Raw genomic sequence first — 19,427 nt, forward strand, 5'->3', positions numbered from 1 at the left:
TACCTCCGAATCTATTAAATCTAGAATGGGGCACTATTATGCTCCCAAACCCATTAGCAAGCCCTGTCAAAGCCACAATTCAGTACGCAAGGCCATAACAGACTTTAATGCCCATTCAAGGCTTTGCTTTCCAGTTCTTCTTTCCACTTGATATCTACTAGCCATCTGGAGAGATAAAAGCCTTACCTGGGGTCTTGCAAGCAGGTTGCTTCTTGGCCATGCTTTCAGATTTTGGCCTGCTCTGTTGCTTCTCTGCAAAGTTAGATATTTTGGTGAGGTTCCCTGCAGCACTCAGGAGCCCCTCGGAAGTGCTTCTTCTGATTTTATGCTCCTTACCTACAAAGGATGAAACTGGGCCCAAGGGCACTGAAGCAAGCTGGGTGAAGTAATCTTGTTTCTCACTCTCATACTTCTGCAAGGAAGGGACTCTTCTCAGTCGAACTCCAAAAAGGTTTTCAACATGAGCCTGGTTGGATAGGCCTGAATGCTGGTTATTATTTCCATCACTACTCTCAAGAACTTCTTCCTTGGAGTAAATGCCCTTAGAAGTGGATGTTTGCCCAGTAGGGGCAATAGTGAACTTCTCAGGTTTGGTAGCAGGGGCCAGGATGCTCTTTATGCGGTTTTTGGAACCTTGGCTGAACTTCTTGGTTTTGTTTGCAAAAGCTTGATCTCTTTGTAGGAACCAGTTGTCAGAATTGCTCTCAAAAATAGATCGCCCAGCACCAGCACCCACAGAACTTGAATGAACCTGTCGCTGGAAAGGGCTACTTGGAGGCAGGTGCTTCTCACTGCTGCTCCGCTTTATAGGTACATTCGCTGGGCCCATTGATGACATCCGTGGCTGGACTTGAGACCTATCTGAGGCTTGGGAAGAATGTTTGGGAGGCAGCTGCTTTTTGGAATTCCTCCACTCTTCAGGAGAGCTGGCAGAAACAGAAGAGACTTCTTGCTCATACTCAAGTTTCCCCAAGGCCTGGGAAAGCTGTCTGGGAGGCAGCTGCTCTTTAGAACTGCTGCATTTCCCAGGAGCACTCTGTGAATATGAGAAAACTTCTTGAACTTCTTGGGGGTCTTCAGGTCTCCCCAAGGACTGTAAAGGGTGCTTCATAGGCAGCATCTTCGAAGCAATGCCTCCCTTAGGATTAGCATTCCCCCAATCTGAAAAAACTTGGTGCTTGACTTTAGGCTTCAACGAAGATTTGGAAGGAAGTTTTGGAGGCAAAGGTGCCACATCACCACCCCTCTTAAGAGCAGAGCTCTCTGAAAAGATCTGCTGTGCCATAAACTTCACGAATGACTGGGCAGGACGTCTGGGAATCAGTGATTTCTTAGAAATGCCTTCAACAGCTGTGTTCTCTAGACGCGAGGCCATTTCTTGAACTTTAGACCTCGTTAAGAACTGGGTAGGATATTTTGGAGGCAGTGGCCCCCCAGAAATGCCTGCTTCAATGGCAGTGCTCTTGAAATTTGAGGACAATTGCTGGATTTTATCCCTCACAGTAAACTGGGAAGGATGTCTGGGAAGCAGCGGCTCCTTAGAAATGTTCCCTTCAACAGTAGTGCTTTCTGGATCTGCAGAGAGTTGATACAGTTGCTCAAATTTAGGAGTCACCCATGGCTGGAAAGTGTATTTGGAAGATGCCACAGGACTGCTCCATTCTGAAGAAGTGCTCATTGAACCTGAGGAGACTTCTTGCTCTACTGCTGGTCTCATCAGGGGCTGAGAAGGCTGTCTGGGAGGCCTCAGCTCCATAGAAGCAGTCCCTTCAGCTGCAGTGCTCTCTGGAGCTGCGGAGACTGGTTGCTCAAATGTAGGGCTCACCTGTGGCTGGAAAGGGCTTCTGGGAGATGTTGGCTCCACAGAGCTGCACCTTTCTGCAGAAATGCTCATTGAATCCAAGGAAATTGCTTGCTTGGCTCTTGATCTCATCCTGCGTTGAGAAGGCACTCTGGGAGGCAGTGGATCTGTATAAATGCCCCAGTCAGCAGCAGCAGTCTCTGGACCTGCAAAGACTTCTGCAAAGACTTGTTGCTCAAATGTAGGGATGACACATGGCTGGAAAGGATGTCTGGGAGGCATCGACTCCATAGAAATGCTCCCATCAGCTGCAGTGCTCTCTGGACCTTCAGATACTTGCCGCTCAAATTTAGGACTCGCCCGTGGTTGGAAGGTTTGTCCAGTAGGCATTGGCTCCACAGGACTGCTCCATTCTGCAGAAGTACTCATTGATTCTAGGAACTTAGGCCTTCCAGAGGGCTGGGAAAGGCATCTGGGAGGCAGCGGCTCCACAGAAGTGCCTTCCTCAACAGCTGTGCTTTCTGAGATTTGCTGGATTTGAGGATCTGTCAAGGACTGAGGAGAATATCTGGGGAGCAGTGGCTCCGCAGAGATGACTTTCTCAACAGCAATGTCCTCTGAATCGGAGAACATGTTCTGTTGAACTTTAGGGTTCATCAAGGGCTGGGAAAGAAGTTTAGGAGGCAGAGGCTTCCTAGAAACACTTTCTTCAACAGCCATGATCTTTGGAGATGAGGAAACTTCTTGCTCCACTTTTGGATTCACCCGTAGCTGGAAAGGGTGTTTGGGAGGGATTTGCTCCACAGAAATGCTCCCCTCAACAGCAGCAGTCTCTGGACCTGCAGAGACTTCTTGCTGGACTTCTGGGCTCATCAGGGGCTGAGAATGCTGGCTGGGTGGCGGGGCCTCCACAGAAGCAGCCCCTTCCATGCTTGTAATTTCTGGACTTGAGGAGCCTTGTTGCTCTGCTTTAGGCCTCATCCGGTGCTTAGAAGGAATTTTGGGAGGCAGGGGTTCAAGAAAAATGCCCCACTCAACAGTAGCACTCTCTGGACCTGTGGAGACTTTTTGCTCAGATTTAGGACTCGCCCATGCCTCGAAAGGGTGTCTTGGAGAGACTGGCTCCACGGAACTGCTCCATTTTGTAGAAGTGCCCACTGAACTGGTGCGAACTTGTTGCTGAACAGCAGGACTCATAATGGGCTGAGAAGGGCGTTTGGGAGGCAGCTGCGGCACGGAAGCATTCTGCTCTTCAGGAGTATTCTTTGAAGCTGAGGCGACTTCTTGTTGGTCTTTGGGCTTCTCCAAGGCCTGAGCAGGGTGTCTGACAGGCAGGTCTTCCTCCGAGCTGCTGCAATCCTCAAAACTGTTATACTTCTCAATATAACTGCTTGAGTCTGTGAAGACTTCATCTTCGGGCTCTTCTAAAGCCTGGGAAGGGCATCTGGGGTCCAGCTCCTCCTCAGAGCTGCTCCAGTCCTCAACCAAACTTTTTGATTCTGAGAAGACTTTTTGTTCATCTTCAAACTTCCACAAGGACTGGGAAGAGTGACCACAAGCCAGTTCTTCAGAACCATCCCCCTCCTCAGGAATATTCTCTGAATCTGAGGAGACGTCTTCAGCATCAGGCTTCCTTGAGGACTGAAAAAGGCTTTCAGGAGGCAGACTCTTGGCATAAACATCTCCTTTGGCTGGAGTACCTGTCGTACCCAAAACACTTGTTGTAAAGGCCTGGTGAACATTTCCAGAAGGCTTTTCTTTGCAGATAGTTTGAACATCCTGGGCTGACTCCGTTTTGGATTGGGCCTTTTGTGACTCAAAGCTGAAAGCTTCTTTCTCTTGTGACTGGATATGAGAAGGATCTGTCAACACTTGAGCCTCTGCTGCCACTGAGAGAATGGCCTCCTCTTGGGTTGTAGAAGGGCTTTCCACCATCAATGAAAGAGAAGCTGTGGCTTCTGTCTTCTCAGCTGCAGGAGCCCCATCTTCATGGTATGGTTGTGGATCAGTAGCCATGGGATTTTTCATGTCTTCAGGTATAGGCTGTGTTGCTGATGCTTTTCTGGATCCGAAATCTATGCCAGCATTTCTCTTTCCCATGTCATCTTTATCTGAAAGCAACCCCTGAGGGATAGTGGTTTCTGGTTGTGGAGTTGTAGGCTGCTCCGTGTTGTCCTTCTCCAAGGATAAGTGCCAGAAAGGCACATTCCTGGCAGTCTTATCAGTAGGTGAGGATGCAGCTCTATCGCCCAGGCCATACCCTTCACTGGATTGTTTAAGGCTTCTTCCTTTGAATTCACACTCACTCAATCCTGAAATACTTGCTCCTTTTTTTCTCCGTCTTCTTCCAGATGCTGCTGGCAGTGGATGGCCCTGACTCCCAGTAGCATCAGAGTTTGGAGCCTGGTCTGTTGTCTTCTTGTCATATATCTCAGTTTTGTTGCTCTGTTCCTTGCTTGAGGAACCTGCAGCAAATAGAAATAAGAAAAAGAGAAATAGTGTGACTTTGACTTCCTAAAATAAGAACACTGTGCCCTGGCCCAATGGTACCTATTTGCTAATGAATTCTCTAGTATGAGGAAGCAGGTATTTGGAAGACAGGAGGCAACTTGGTCACTATTAAGTTTCTGCAGTTGGACGTTTTTAAGCCAAAGGGGAATCCTAGTTCTAGGAACTGAGTGCAGGGTTGGCTTGTCACATTTTTACCAATAGTTTGGTCCACCATTTGGTGTGAGACACATCAGAAGGCAAATTCTGAACCTGTAACAATGATTGCCTTTGGGGAAACTGACAGGAAAGAGGAATGGAATTTTTTACTTTCTAACTAGCATTTCTATTTTCTACATAATATTTATCTGAACTACTTGAAATTTCATATCATGTGCATGTATTGCTGTTTTTTTTTTAGAAAGATGTCAATAGGAATTATCTGGGAGGTAAGATTATGGCCCTCTTCTTTTTTTCTACTCTCTCATATTAAAATGATCCTAGTTGTTTTTATTTCCAAGATGCAGATTGGAGGCATTGTTGGCATGTCTCTCCCACTTGGAAAGACAAAATAATATGTAGAGATTCATGTTGTGAGCTTTTTCCAAGAACCAAGACAGGAACCTAACAGAAAGACTTAAAGAAACCACAGACACCCCCCCCCCCAAAAAAAAAAAAAAAAAAAAAAAAAGAAACCACAGACCCTTTGAAAGAAGTGTCGGGCAGCAGGCTACACTGTGAACCAGATGAAAACTCCCCATAGGAGACAGTGAACCTGCGCACAGACCCAGCATATTACTACTACAAGCAGCATCTGAGAAAGCCATCACACAAAGATACTCTACAATCAAGGAACTCATACAGAGTGTTCAAAACTGAAAGCACCCAGAGCTGAAACCAGGTGACAATAAACTATAATAATCCATTAAAAAGTGGGCAAAGGACATGAATAAACAATTCTCAAAGATATTCAAATGGACCACAAACATATGAAAAAATCAATATCACTAATCATGAGGAAAACGCAAATTGAAACACAATATGATATCACCTTACCCCAGCCAGAATGGCCATTATTAAAAAGTCAAAAAACAATAGATGTTGGGATGGATGTGATAAAAAGGGAATACTTATACACTGCTGGTGGGAATGCAAATTAGTACAACCTCTGTGGAAAACAGTATGGAGATTCCCCAAAGAACTAAAAATAGATCTATGACTCAATCCAGTAATCCCACTACTGGGTATCTACCCAAAGGAAAAGAAGTCATTATATCCAAAAAGACACCTGCACACGTATGTTTATAAGATATGGAATCAACCTAAGTGCCCATCAACCTATGAGTAGATAAATAAAATGTGATATATATGCATATATATACACACACACACACACACATATACACACACACATATATATATATACCATGAAATAGTACTCAGGCATAAAAAAGAATGAAATAATGTTTTTGCAGCAACTTGGATGAAACTGGAGGCCAATATTCTAAGTGAAGTAACCCAGGAATCGAAAACCAAATACCACATGTTCTTTCTTATAAATGGGAGCTAAGCTATGAGTACACAAAGGCATACATGAGTGGTATAATGGACATTGGGGACTCGGACAGGGAGGAGGGTGTGAGAGGGGTGAGAGATGAAAAACTACATACTGGGTACAACGTACATTACTAGGGTGACAGGTGCACTAAAATCCTAGACTTCACTACTATACAATTCATTCATGTAACCAAAATCCACTTGTACCCTGAAAGCTGTTGAAAGAAAAATTTTAAAAAAACCAATTGTATGTAATATACATGCAAAGAAATTCTCGGAATGCCTTAGCAATTGCATTGGTCCACTGGCTTCAGGTCAAGCACAAGGTCATAGTTGTACAGGTTGCTCCCCTCCTTTCTTGTAGTACTTTTCTAAGAAACTCAATTTGATCTTCAGGTGGACCCCTGCTGCCTTTCTTTACTCACTATCTGCTGCATCCCTAGCTCTATCTAGTGATTTCATAGCCAGCATACAGCGCTGAGAATAACTGATTGTGCTCCAAACCACTTCCATGATATGGAAAATCAAGTAAAGTGTCTGCCCCCATGGACACTGGCTCAGTTCTATCCTCTGTGTGCAAAAGAGACAACTATTAAAACATAAATCTCAAAAAGATAAAAGAGTACTAATTTAATCTTTCTTTTTCTTTTTTCTTTCTTTCTTTTTTTTTTTTTTTTTTTTCTGGAGAGTTTTGTGGTTTTCTTAGTTTTCATGGGAAAATGTGCTTAGGAATATCCTGTCTTTGAACCCACATGTGAAATCCTTTGTGGCAAAAGCGTGACATAACTTTCAACTTAAGTTGAGGAACTGGAATTTTTATCAAATATTGCTTGAAATTAGCTTGCCATCAGTTGGAGCCAACATCGACATATGTACACACAGAAACAGAGAGCTTTTCACTCTGGTGGTATTTGTTGTTTGGGAATTTGATAGGTGTTGGCTGCCAAGGACATCTGTCTGCAGCTGCCAAACCCTCTTTGTCCATGGATGTGGGCAATAGTCTCATTATTAACAAGGACATTTTCGCTCTACAGGAAGAGAAAGACAACTTTAAAAAATGATTTTTTTGGCCAGTTCTGTTATTCCTTTCTGGTTCTGTTGCAGAGGGGGAATGCTGAAGGAGAAATCACTGGCTGTCCTCTCACATCTGGGCTCACTGAGGAACTCAGCATGTACATTACCCTCAGAGAAGATGAAATAAATTTATAAACAAAGCACCTCTCTTGTTGGAAATTCATTTAGATAAAATAAGAATCCAGGTATGATCCTTTACCTGAACCCCACACAAGTGGCAATTATATTACTTTGGCAGTTTAGATGGAGAAGTCTGGACCACATTATCTGCATCTTAAATTGAAAGGACCAAGGACAGCAGTCTTGGGTAATTCTTGGGTATAGCTCCTATCAACATAGCACTGTGTGATGAAGTCTGTCATACATGTTTCTGGGTGAGGGTAAAAATATGCTAACCTGCACTGTCCGTACCCAGCTTCTTTTGGTTGGTTTCTTTTGGTTTGGTTATACTCTTTTCTTCTCCAGAAACCAATGGAAGGTTTGGCTCCTCCTGGTTTGGTTTTACCTGAAACAAGAAAAGAATGAGCTTGAATCCTACTGAAGTGCTTTCCAACAACTCCTGCACAGTTGTAAAAAAAAAAAAAAAAAAATCAGGAAAAAAGTTCTTGATGCTGGGCATGTAACAATACCTTAAAAGATGGAAGTTATTTCAATGGAGATATTTCCAGGGATTTCTTAATGGAATTCTTTCCACCAAGAGATCCCTGGGGATCATTTTACCTATTGGAAGTGGTTCCCAGGTTTGGAGTTTCCAATCTCTGAATGACACACTACAGGGATCTCTCTAAAATACGCTGGAAACTACTGAACCACACTGGAAGGCCACGAATCTGAAAATGGGGTCGTTGGGGCTGACAATGATCATGCCCTTGGCCATAATGGGATTCTCAGATTTGCTTCATCAGACCTGTGAGCCAAATTCAAATCCTGTTTGGCTTCTTTTCAGGGAATTTAATGAAAGCATGAATTATCTCTTTCCAGATCAAACAAAGAAAGAGAATTGGGGTTTTGTTGATAGGAAAAGGAGAAAAAGCTGAAGGGTTCAGCCCTTACATTGGATGGGGTGAAGTTGGTTTAGTATAAATAAGGTTTTCTGATAATTAGAATACAGCTCTGGAAATGTCAGCATAGCACTGCACTGAACAGTGTATGGAATTTGCTTAGTGTAAGCCTTTATGGGATGCATGTAAAGACAAACATACAACTCTTTACACTCCCACTCAAAGTGCCTGTGCAAACAGACACAGCTCATAATAATTTATTTTTGAGCCAATGTGGTCAGATTGGCCTGGATTCAGGATCTCTTCATCGTTTACTTGCTGCGTGACCTTGGGCAAGTTATTCTCTGAATCACTGTGTCTACATCAATAAATAAGAGGCTAGGAAAAACCTCCTGTGGGACTTGCAGATCTAATAAATCCCAGAGCAGGGAGAAAGTGGTAGTAGTCCCTGTGTCGTAAATGATCTCAGAGCTTTTCATATTTATCCACATGTCAGGGAAAGAGTCACAGGGAAGAAGTGGATGTCCTGGCCTTCTCAGAGGGTGATGCCCAGGCCTTTTCTCAACTAGGCTATACAGAAAGAAGAAACTTACAAGGATCACACTGTTTCCCTCAGCCAAACTTCCCCATCTCCCAGGTCTGTGGTGAGGTATTCAGGGGATAATGCATGCATGGGGTTTGGCACCTAGTAATTGGTCATCCCTTATTTGACACCAAACTAAGAAGATATTCTCAAGGCCACCAGAGGGCTTCCCTCTGCCCCCCTGCTCCTCCACCTGTTCTTTCAACTCATATTTTGTGTACTACCTAAAGTGAAATTGAGATGCCTAAGCTAGAGGCAAGATGGTGGGATGAAAAAAGTGCTTAGCTAGAAGTCAGAAGACTGGATTCTGGCCCTAGCTCTCCCACCACCTGGGTGTTTGACTTTGGGTAAGTATCTGAAATTATTTGTGCTTTAATGTCCTTCCCTGTAAAATGTTTATACTATACAATCTGTTAGTCTCTTTACCTCTGATTTACAGTCTCTTACTTTCAGACCAGAATCACTGGTGAATTCAGTTTTTGATAAAAGTGAATTTTGTAGCCAACTGACACATCCCTTTAAACACTGACATTTTTTAATCCTTAACTTTTTTTTGTTTTTGAGACGGAGTTTTGCTCGTTGCCCACACTATAGTGCAATGGTGCAATCTCAGCTCACCGCAACCTCCACCTCCCAGGTTCAAGCGATTCTCCTGCCTCAGCCTCCCAAGTAACTGGAATTACAGGCATGCACCATCACTCCTGGCTAATTTTGTATTTTTAGTACAGACAGGGTTTCTCCATGTTGGTCAGGCCAGTCTCGAACTCCCCACTTCACATGATCAGCCCACCTCGGCCTCCCAAAGTGCTGGGATTGCAGGCATGAGCCATCATGCCCAACCCTAATTCTTAACCTTTACTGAAAGCCTTTTCTAAAAGCATTATTTCTCTATCTTTTTAATTAAACAGGGATCACAAAACATAATCTACTTTTTCTAGATGACTTGGACAAATAATGAAATGATCTATTACACTGGACTGTGATATAGCGTGGCCCTGAAGGACCTATTGAAGTGGGCAAGGTTCTTGAGCCCCTATATTAAATGGCCCCAGATTGTTTCTGTCATTCTCTCTGCTATCAGCTGTCGCTCTCTTTGCTGTCAGATCTGCGTCTAATCTGTGGCCATGTTTTTTACACAGTAGGTCTGCTTCCTAGAAAGTCATGTGACATCTATTTGGAGATCTTTGGAGGGGTTAACAACTAAGTTCTGGATGTTTAGAGTTGCTGAAAGATTGACCTCCAAATAAGTGGAATGGTGCTGCAATTTGTAACTCATGGATCTCATCTGATTAATAACTGAAAGAATCCTGATCTGGGGTAGCATTGAATATTCTCTACAAATAGAGCTGAGTGAACTTTCACATGCTAAGCCAATAAGCAGTTTATGGGGGTTTAAATCATTCACTGTTTGTGCTTCCTTTTAGTCCCTTCTCTAATATAAAGTTCCACATGGATAAGAAACACACCCAATAGATGCAAGCTTGCTCACCCCTCTGGGGTTGTCAAGCTTAGGGCAGTGCCCTTGACCTTGCCAATCTTACTTAGGGCATGGGTCTCCTACACCACACTATTTCCCTAGTAGTAGTTTGCAAAGATTGGAACTTATCTTTTCTTATACAGGAGTTTAGTCCCCTGTCTCTTGAATGACTTACAATCGCTTGAAGGTTCTCCTTCTTTTGTTTGCGGGGATTTAAAGCCATCTTGTGGCGAGCAGCTGAAGAATCCAAACAGCCCTCGGTGGTGGCTGGGGTGCTGAAACCAACGGGCAGCGGGGTGCTGCTGTCAGAGGCAAGTGTGGCAAATGCAGTCAAGGACTGTGAGCAGTCAGGTCCAGGTAATAGCTCAGAGAAACTCTGGAGAAGGTGAGAGAAAATAGACGAGTCAACCATATGCTGTTACTGGTCTCAAAAGTTGGAAATTCTTCTGACTGAAGAATTCCTAAAGAAGAAATACTTCATGAACTATTGTCCCCTTTTCCTACATTTCCAGTCAATAGGCTTATTCATTATTAGTAAGCTCCATAATTTTACTGGTTTCCTTGCAGATAAAAACAGGAAACAGGAAGAAGTTTGGGTTACTCCCCTGCTTAGAAAGCTTTCAGGGGCACCCCACTGTCCTCGAGATAAGAACACAACCACTTAATTGAGTTTGCAAGATCAGAGGGATTGCATATTCTCTTGTCCTAGATCCCCTTCTTATCAACAGGACATCTGGCTGGGGTGAGAGGCACAATTGGTATCAGTGAAACCCAGCAGAGCTCTGGGATTTCTACATTGGAGGATTGGGTGGAGGGAGAAAAATCAGGTTGGAAGAGGGCCTGTCTGCAAGCTGCATTTTCATAGAGAGCACACTACCTTTTATGTGTATTGACAGTTCATGGGTGCAAGACTGATGGGAGGACCCTCAGGAATTGAATGCTCCAACCTCCAGTGGGATAGATATGGAGCCCGTAAACCTGTCCTCATTATGGCTGCCCTCCATATCGCCATACTATTTGGTTCTGGGACACTTAGTTGAATTCCTCTGTAGGACCTTCAAAACGGTCTCCTATGGGCTTCTGGATAGTATTTTCCATACCTCAAAGAGCCTCCCCAGAGCTCTTTCCATTTCTAAGAAGATTCCGATTCCTGTTAGCAGAAGACCCTTTGAAGATCAGCTAATAAACTGTCTCTGCTAGATACTAGTAGCAATTTATATAATGTAGCAAGTAGATAGAATTTCCATTTGTGTTTAACCACTACGTTCTCTTCAGACTAGTTTTGCACACTGCCAGGGATCCCATTGGTACTTGGAGCTTTCACATGTCTTCACGATTCCCACCACTGTTGTATGTTGATGCAGTGATAACTTTAGCTACTATCTTGGTTATGAAGAAGGCACTGTAATTCCAGCGCCTGGGGACTTAACACAGAGCTAATGGGTCAGGCAGACGACAAATCCTGCAGACCATTCTGCTTGGGATTCAGGGAGAAGACAGAGAAATAGTACAGTTGCCTTTTATAGGATCAATCAAAATTAAGATTAATCCAAAGATTTCTTTAACTTCTTTATGCAATTTTCATCCATGAATTTATATACTGCCTCTTCCTGATATTGTCTAGTTAGATTATGTTATCTACTGGAAAAATAAATTTAATATCAGTGTATAGAGTAAAAGCTCTTCTTTTATTGTTCTGAATGTCTTCCCTACTTCAGAGTAGTGTCAGAGTTCTGGTCTTTTAAGGCTGGAGGATAACATCTATGCTCCCGACAACCTCACATGATCTGTCTTCCTTTTGTCCCTGACCAAATTACCAGCCATTTCCTGCTGCAGACACACTGCTGGTCTGCTGTTCTTCAAGCACTTCAGGCATGTTCTGCCCTCAGGGCCATTGTGCCTGCTGTTCCCTCTGCTGGGCATGCTCTTTCCCCATGTTTGTGTGGCTAGCTCCCCTACTTCTTTCAGGTTTTGATTCAAAAGCCACCTTTTCACGGCCGGGTGTGGTGGCTCACACTTGTAATCTCAGCACTTTGGGAGGCTGAGGTACACAGAGCACCTGAGATCAGGAGTTTGAGACCAGCCTGGCCAGCATGGCGAAATTCTCTCTACAAAAAATATAAAAATTAGCCAGGTTTGGTGGCGGACACCCGTAATCCCAGCTACTCAGGAGGCTGAGACAGGAGAATCACTTGAACCTGGGAAGCAGAGGTCGCGGTGAGCCGAGATTGCCCCACTGCACTCCAGTCTGGGCAACAGAGCAAGAAACTGGAGTCTTGGCAAATATATTGGAACATTGACACTCTGCAGCTGGGAGGGCTCAGCTTCCAGAGGTCTTAGCTAACCTCTACCTTTTCAGTTATGTCTTCCATGGCCAATCTGTTTAAAATGTCTTAGCCACTTCATATTCCCTTCCCTGCATTGTTTTTCTCCTTGTCACTTTTCTCAGTGTCTGACATATTATGCTTTCCTTATTTAGCTTGCTTATTGTCCATGCCCCCCATTACAATATAAACTTTATGAAGAAGATTTGTATCTGTTCTATGTATTACTGTATTGGGGACACAGTATCTCCAACTGTGCTTAGTACATAGTTGCTCAAAACATGTTTTTTTAAACTGGGGACTTGATTATGTTAAAGGCTTCCACCAGAAGTTGCCTTTTTGAGATGTCATCAGAGCAAGCTCCTCTGTTGCTTGTATCACTTTAGTTATTCTTTTTGAGGCCTCACTAGCTCCAGTCAAAGGTAGAAAGAGAAAGACAAGGAGATCTATGAATCAGAAAACCCTAAAAAAGCACCCTACAACTTGCTTTGCATGAAAGCCAACTTACAATGCCCACATGGCAAGTAGATACACATTTAATAAATATAAAAAATTTTCAATTCAGTTGGCATCCCAAACCTTGTGGTAGAAACACTACAGATAAAGCATTGTTTACTTTAGTGAAACTAATTATATAGCGTAACAGAAAAACCAGGCTCAGCAAAAATCTGGCAATTTCTAGATTGGACATGTGCAGGACAGTTTATCTGTTCCCAATCACAGCCTAAGCCAAGAGTCCATCAAACTTAATAGCAACCACTGATCTCCCTGTGTTAGCTTGACTCTCACTAAGGAATCTGTATCTGTAGACATCAGTCTAAACACAGACCCACATCCATTCTCAAACTGGTGTTCAAAATTAAAGAGCAAAGCCATCAAGCATTCTCCTCATCTGACTATGGAGCTCAAGCTCAGACATGTGATTTAAAACAGTCCGAAGAGGATCTCTATTGTTAGGTTTAGAGTATGTTACGTGGGTGTAGATTATGTATATGTGTTATGAGTTCTCTTAACTCACCAGTGAATTAAATGAATTATTTATACACTTTCTGGAAGTCTATGCAGTATTCCTCAATGTATGGTCTGAATCCCCCAGTACCAAAATCACCTGGAATGAGTGTTGGAAAAGCACATTTTGGGGACATATCAAGACCTAATGAGTAAGAATATCAGAGGAAAGGCTTTAGAATAGCCTTAACAGGGTTTCCAAATGAGTCTTTCAGGAGCCAAAATTGAAAACCACTGCCTAGTCCTATAGCATGAAGAGAAAGGCTCCTATTTTCTAATATGACTACAGCAAGTCCGGAAATAATCCCAGCAGTTGCCTTAGAACAGGAGTCAGAAATATCTTTTGGGAAGTGTGGTTCCTTCTTAGGCCTTCTTAGGTCCTCGTTCCCTCAGCCCTAGTGGTTAACAGCAACCTAGAAAAGTTACCACAGGAGCCAACCACAGGATTTTATGAGTTACCCAGGAAAAGCAAATAGAATCCCTTCCTGGCAGAATTCTGAAAGAAAAATGAATGGAGAAAGTGGAACACCGTTCTTTACTTTTCCTTCCTTACTCCCCTCCAACGCTATTCCTCCTTTCATGCACTCTGACAGCCAACATACCAACATACCCTGTCTGAACCCAATATGCATATTATTTTTTCGTTTGTATAAATTTAAGGGGTATAAGTGTAGTTGGTTACACGGATATATTGCATAGAAGTGAAGTCTGAGCTTTTACTGTAACCATCACCCAAATAATATACATTGTACTCACGAAGTAATTTGACATCCCTCACCCTTCTCCCTCCTTCCCACCCTTTCAAATCTCTAATGCTTACTTTCCACACTCTATGTCCACTGTGTACACATTATTTAGCTCCCACTTTTAAGGGAGAACATGTGGCCAATTATGCATATTATTAAGTAAGGCTGAGATGTTTCCATTTCTTCTCCTGTGTTTTAGAGGAAGTTTAGCACAGACATCTTTAGATTAATATCTGGAATTAATGGGCTCCTCGTTCCTCAACATCTGGAAGATGTGCCTGGCTAGGTACCTATTAATCCAGAATCTTCTTAGAGAAGGAAACTGGGTTGGACCTTGGGCCAGGGAAAAGGATTCTTCAGCACTGGTTGGTAGGGAGCTGGATACTCTTTTGCTGTTAGGTGGGATAAGGGCAGCTCTTTGGAAAATAAAAACACATTTTCACTTCTTTTTTCCCTTCTGTCAAGTTTCTAGACCCAGCGCAAAGCAGTTTAGTCAATAAAGCACATTTTGGTAGTACTTTTAATGATTTCTTTTTCTGTTGTATGATGCTAGGGTTTTCTCCTTTTGAGCAGGGATAAAGAGCAGTTTGACTGTCTTCTTGGAACAAATGAAAGCCCTGATTGTAATGGCTTAAATAAGAGGATTACCAGTGGGCTGTTTAGGTCCAGGTTTCATCAAGCATTTGGTCCATAAAGCTGTCACTCCGGGAAAAACATACACTCTGAGACTGACACTGGGATGCTGGGGAGCTGGGTTCTATGTGAGTCAAAAGCAAAAAGCAAGTCGTCTTTGGAATATCTCCACAAGAAGCAACTTTTGGTGGAAAAAGTGGTTCTTGGTGGGAGACTTCTGCACCAAGAGGTACTGGCACAGAGTGAGACCCAATAATGGCTAAGATTTTAATTCCCTGGGTGTGGCAAAGTGGCTTCTGTGCCCATTCCTGAGATTTCCTGCACAGCTGCTGTTTAACTCAAAATCTCTGTTACTTAAAAGCTGTTATGGTCAATATTTTTGCCAACTTGAAAGTTCTTGGAGGTGGAATTTCTGATATTCCCTGCATCCCCCTTCTATCACAATCTCTTCAATTTCTTGAATGAGAGCCTTTCTCTTCATTTCTAGTATAGAGAATAAGAACATGGACTTTGAAACCAAACAGGCCTGAATATGACATCCTAGCTATACCATTTATTGGCTGTCTGACCTTGAGCAAGTTCCCTAACCCTTTTGAGCCTCAGCTTTCATGTCTGTAAAATGGGAATAATCATAATACATACTTTGGTTCATTGCTGTAAAGATTAAATAAAATGATACATGGAAAGTGCTTAACACAGTGCCTGTTACATAAGAAAGTCTTGATAAATGTTAGCTGCTGTTGCTATTGCTGAGCATTGGTTATACAAAGTTAGAGGACTGCTAGAAGCCACACAGTTCAGTGAAAGTGCTATAGATTTGATCAGGAGTCCTGGGATTAAGCCCCAGCTCTATCTTGGATTGGCTCTGTGGCTTTTGCCAAGTCACTTCACTGCTCTGAACCTCAACTATTTTCATCTATAATGGGAATCTTTCCTAGCTGCTTTACGGAGTTATTGAGAGAATCAAATGTAACTATATACGGAAAATCACTTTGAAAGTTGTACATTTGTATACAATCATGGGGAGGGAGCATATGTTCTCCTTTGATGTATGAGAAGATTTTAAAATTAAAATTTTATTTTATTTTAGAGACAGAGTCTCACTACATTGCCCAGGTGGAAGTATGGTGGCTACACACAGGCATGATCATGGTGCACTACAGCCTCGAGTTCCTAACCTCAAGTGATCCTCCTGCCTCAGCCCCCAAGTAGCTGGGACTACAGGCTTATGCAGCAGAGGATTGCTTTAAAAAAATTGTTCTGGGCTTTTGAGACTTATTTGTATTCCATGCTGGGGAATTATGGAGTAGCCACCCAGCTAAAGCATGAGATATTATAAAAAGAGGCAAACTTGCAGCACTCTAACTTTTTGTTAGCCAATTCAATGGAATAACTTAACCCCCAATATGTTAAATACCAGCATTTATCCTGCAATGTGACTGAGGCCAGGGAATTTAATCAGCTCAAACTTTAAGCTTTAAGAATTTTACCCTGACAATGTATATTGATAGCTTATCTTCACAGATGTGGGACAAAGGACAAAACTCAAACCCATCCCTCTGCTCACCTGAGACAAATGCATATTTGATTGCTTCCACTGATGTAAAAATGCAGATTCACTGAGGAAGATGAAGGCATAAGTGACTATTCCTCTATCCCCTCTCACATGTAAATTGTGTATTGAGTGAAAGGCTGATCAAAAACTCAAAAAAATGCAACCATTTGTCTCTTATCTTCCCACACCTTTTAAAAATGTGTTCCTCTTTCCCCAGTATCCACCTTTTCCCCTTTAAATATTGAAGCCCTCAAAATCATCTTTGGAGAAAGGCACAGACCTGTCTCCCAGGTGCGCATCCTTAACCTTGGCAAAATAAAATTTCCAAATTGATTCTGACCTGTCTCAGATACTTTTCTGGTTTACAAACTCAGCAAAAAAAAGACAAGTAACTCAATTAATAAATGGATAAAGGAGAAATAGATATTTCTCCAAAGAAGATACACAAATGGCTAATAAACACATGAAAAGATTTTTAACATCATTATTTACTAGAGAAATGCAAATCAAAACCACAATGAGATACTACTTCACACCCACAAACATGACTATAATTTTTTTTTTTTTTTTTTTTTTGAGATGGAGTCTTGCTCTGCTGCCAGGCTGGAGCACAGTGGCGCAATCTCGGCTCACTGCAACCTCCACCTCCTGGGTTCAAGTGATTCTTCCACCTTAGCCTCCTGAGTAGCTGGGACTACAGGCACATGCTACCACACCCAGCTAATTTTTTTGTATTTTTAGTAGAGACAGGGTTTCACCACGTTGGCCAGGATGGTCTCGATCTATTGACCTCAGGATGTGCCCACCTCAGCCTCCCAAAATGCTGGGATTACAGGCGTGAGCCACCATGCCCGGTCGACTATAATTTTTTAAAAAACGAACCTAACAAGTGTTGGCCAGGATGTGGAGAGATTGGAACTCTCATAAATTGCTAGTGGGAATGTAATGTAAGGTGGTGTAGCTGTCAGGGAAAACAGTTTGGTAGTTCCTCAAAAAGTTAAACATAGAATTACCATATGACTCAGCAATTCCACTCCTAGGTATATACCCAAAAGAATTGAAAACAGGTGTTCAAACAAAAATTTGTATGCGAATGTTCGTAATAGCACCATTCACAATAACCAAAAGGTAGATAGTACAAGTGTCCATCAATGGATGAATAGCTAAACAAAATGTGGTACATTAATATAGTGAAGTATTATTCAGCCATAAATTGAAATGAAGTACTGATAAATGTCACAACATGGATGACCCTCAAACACATTATGCTAAGTGAAAGAAGCCAGCACAAAGGCCACATATTGTATGATTCCATTTATATGAAATATCCAGGGTAGGCAATTACAGAGATAGAAAGCAGAATAGTTGTTGTCAGGGGCTGATGGGAGATACAAATGGTGAATGACTGCTTAATAGGAACTGGGCTTCCATTTGGGATAACCAAACAGGTTCTAATCCTTGATAGTGGTGATGATTGCATAACATTGTGAATGTATGTACTGTCACTGAATTGTATACTTTAAGATGGCTAACATGGTAAATTTTACATGATCTGTATTTTAGTACAATAAAAAATGCTATCTAATTCAATCCTTCCACTAATTCAGACTATACATCCCAATTCATCTGATTTAGTGGCATTCTGCAGAAAATACTTGTAGTCACAGCCCAGATTCATAAAACAATAAGCATCCACCCCCCTACTACCAGTCTGTGCTTTAACTTTGGTTTTAACCTAACTTGTTTCTTTGTTGACATATCTAACTGAGGGCTGCTTCACTTCATAGGATCTTTTAACAACAAAATGGAGTTTTGTTCTGACTGGCCAATTCTCTTCATTATAAATTAGGTTTCTGTTTACTTTTTATTTCCAAAGGTTAATCATTCTAAACTCTGCTTCACACTAAGAGCCCTTTCAAGTTCACCAACAACCAATTCAATTAAATACACATTAGTTTAGGAATGGAGGTGTTTATATGGGCACATGCTACTAATTTGCTGATTGATATTATCTGGTTGACAAACTTAGACATATGAAATAGACACATTGCCCTCTCATGTGTCAACTGATTCTTCACATGAATATGTATCTATCAAATAATATTATATGCCCTAACCACTGATATTTTTTGGATTTCAAAGTGTAGAGACTAAGCTTCAGTAAAAACTTCTATTTTTATCTTCATGAAATACTCAAAACATCTGCAAACTATTACTGCTTCCAAAATACTATCTTCCATTGCTTATACATTAAAATTATGATTATTTGGTTTGTAGAATTGGATGGAAAACCACCAAGCAAATCAAAAGCCAATAATGTCAGCTCCTTCCCCAATCATCCCCCTAGTGGTGAGCTCCAGCAGGAGAATAGAGAACACAAGAAGAAATTATGCCTCTGATCTGTGAGCCCGCCCAACCTGCCCCTTAATATACTCACCTGAGTCGCTGTCAAAATCTCATGTGGTAAAGCCTTCTTTTGTGGATTCTTAGGTGACTCATCATCGACAGAAATTTCTACCAAGTCCTTAGAAGTTGAGTCAGTTCGGATAACAGGTGGGATGATGCTGAGTCGGCGTCGGCGCGATGGTGGGTTCTGTCAAGAGGGAGAATAGAAGGAACAAGTTAAAATCTGTGCATTTTCTCCCAAATTAGTGGTTTTCTCTTATTGTTTAATAAGAGAAAGAAGGCCGGGGTGGTGGTGCACACCTGTAATCCCATCACTTTGGGAGGCTGAGGCGGGCAGATCATGATGTCAAGTGATCGAGACCATCCTGGCCAACATGATGAAACCCTGTTTCTACTCAAAATACAAAAATTAGCTGGGTGTGTTGGTGCGTGTCTCTAGTGCCAGCTACTTGGGAGGCTGAGGTAGGAGAATCGCTTGAATCCAGGAGGTGGAGGTTGCAGTGAGCTGAGATCGCACCACTGCACTCCAGTCTGGTGACAGAGCGAGACTCCATCTCAAAATAAAATAAAATAAGAGAAAGGAATCAAAAGTTTGTTGAAGACTAAGAATCCAAAGTAAAAAAAATAAATAAATAAACCCAGGGAAGAATTTTCTACCTCCCTGTCTTCATTTCTTGTACCTACTCAAAACAAAGACTAGTAGCTTTGATTTCCCCTCTGGGGTGCTGCACACTTTTGCCAATCCCCAAACAAAGACAGAAACTTCAAATTGCTT

The 19,427-nt window shown here is 42.2% G+C and overlaps 1 protein-coding gene across 1 annotated transcript in view; it reads right to left on the reverse strand.

The window, feature by feature from the left end:
• KIAA1210 (KIAA1210 ortholog) overlaps positions 1 to 19,427 on the reverse strand; it is a 44,746-nt gene that overhangs the window by 7,203 nt on the left and 18,116 nt on the right. Inside the window, exons 5-8 of the mRNA XM_032258316.1 lie at positions 18,684 to 18,839; positions 10,156 to 10,356; positions 7,331 to 7,424; positions 187 to 4,266 (exon numbers count right to left, since the gene is read on the reverse strand). Coding sequence (XP_032114207.1) covers positions 187 to 4,266; positions 7,331 to 7,424; positions 10,156 to 10,356; positions 18,684 to 18,839 — 4,531 coding nt within the window. The remainder of the gene's footprint in view (positions 1 to 186; positions 4,267 to 7,330; positions 7,425 to 10,155; positions 10,357 to 18,683; positions 18,840 to 19,427) is intronic.

The sequence above is a fragment of the Sapajus apella genome, unplaced genomic scaffold (assembly GCF_009761245.1).
Source record: "Sapajus apella isolate SASKATOON/1434 unplaced genomic scaffold, GSC_monkey_1.0 scaffold102, whole genome shotgun sequence".
NCBI classification, from domain to species: Eukaryota; Metazoa; Chordata; class Mammalia; order Primates; family Cebidae; genus Sapajus; species Sapajus apella.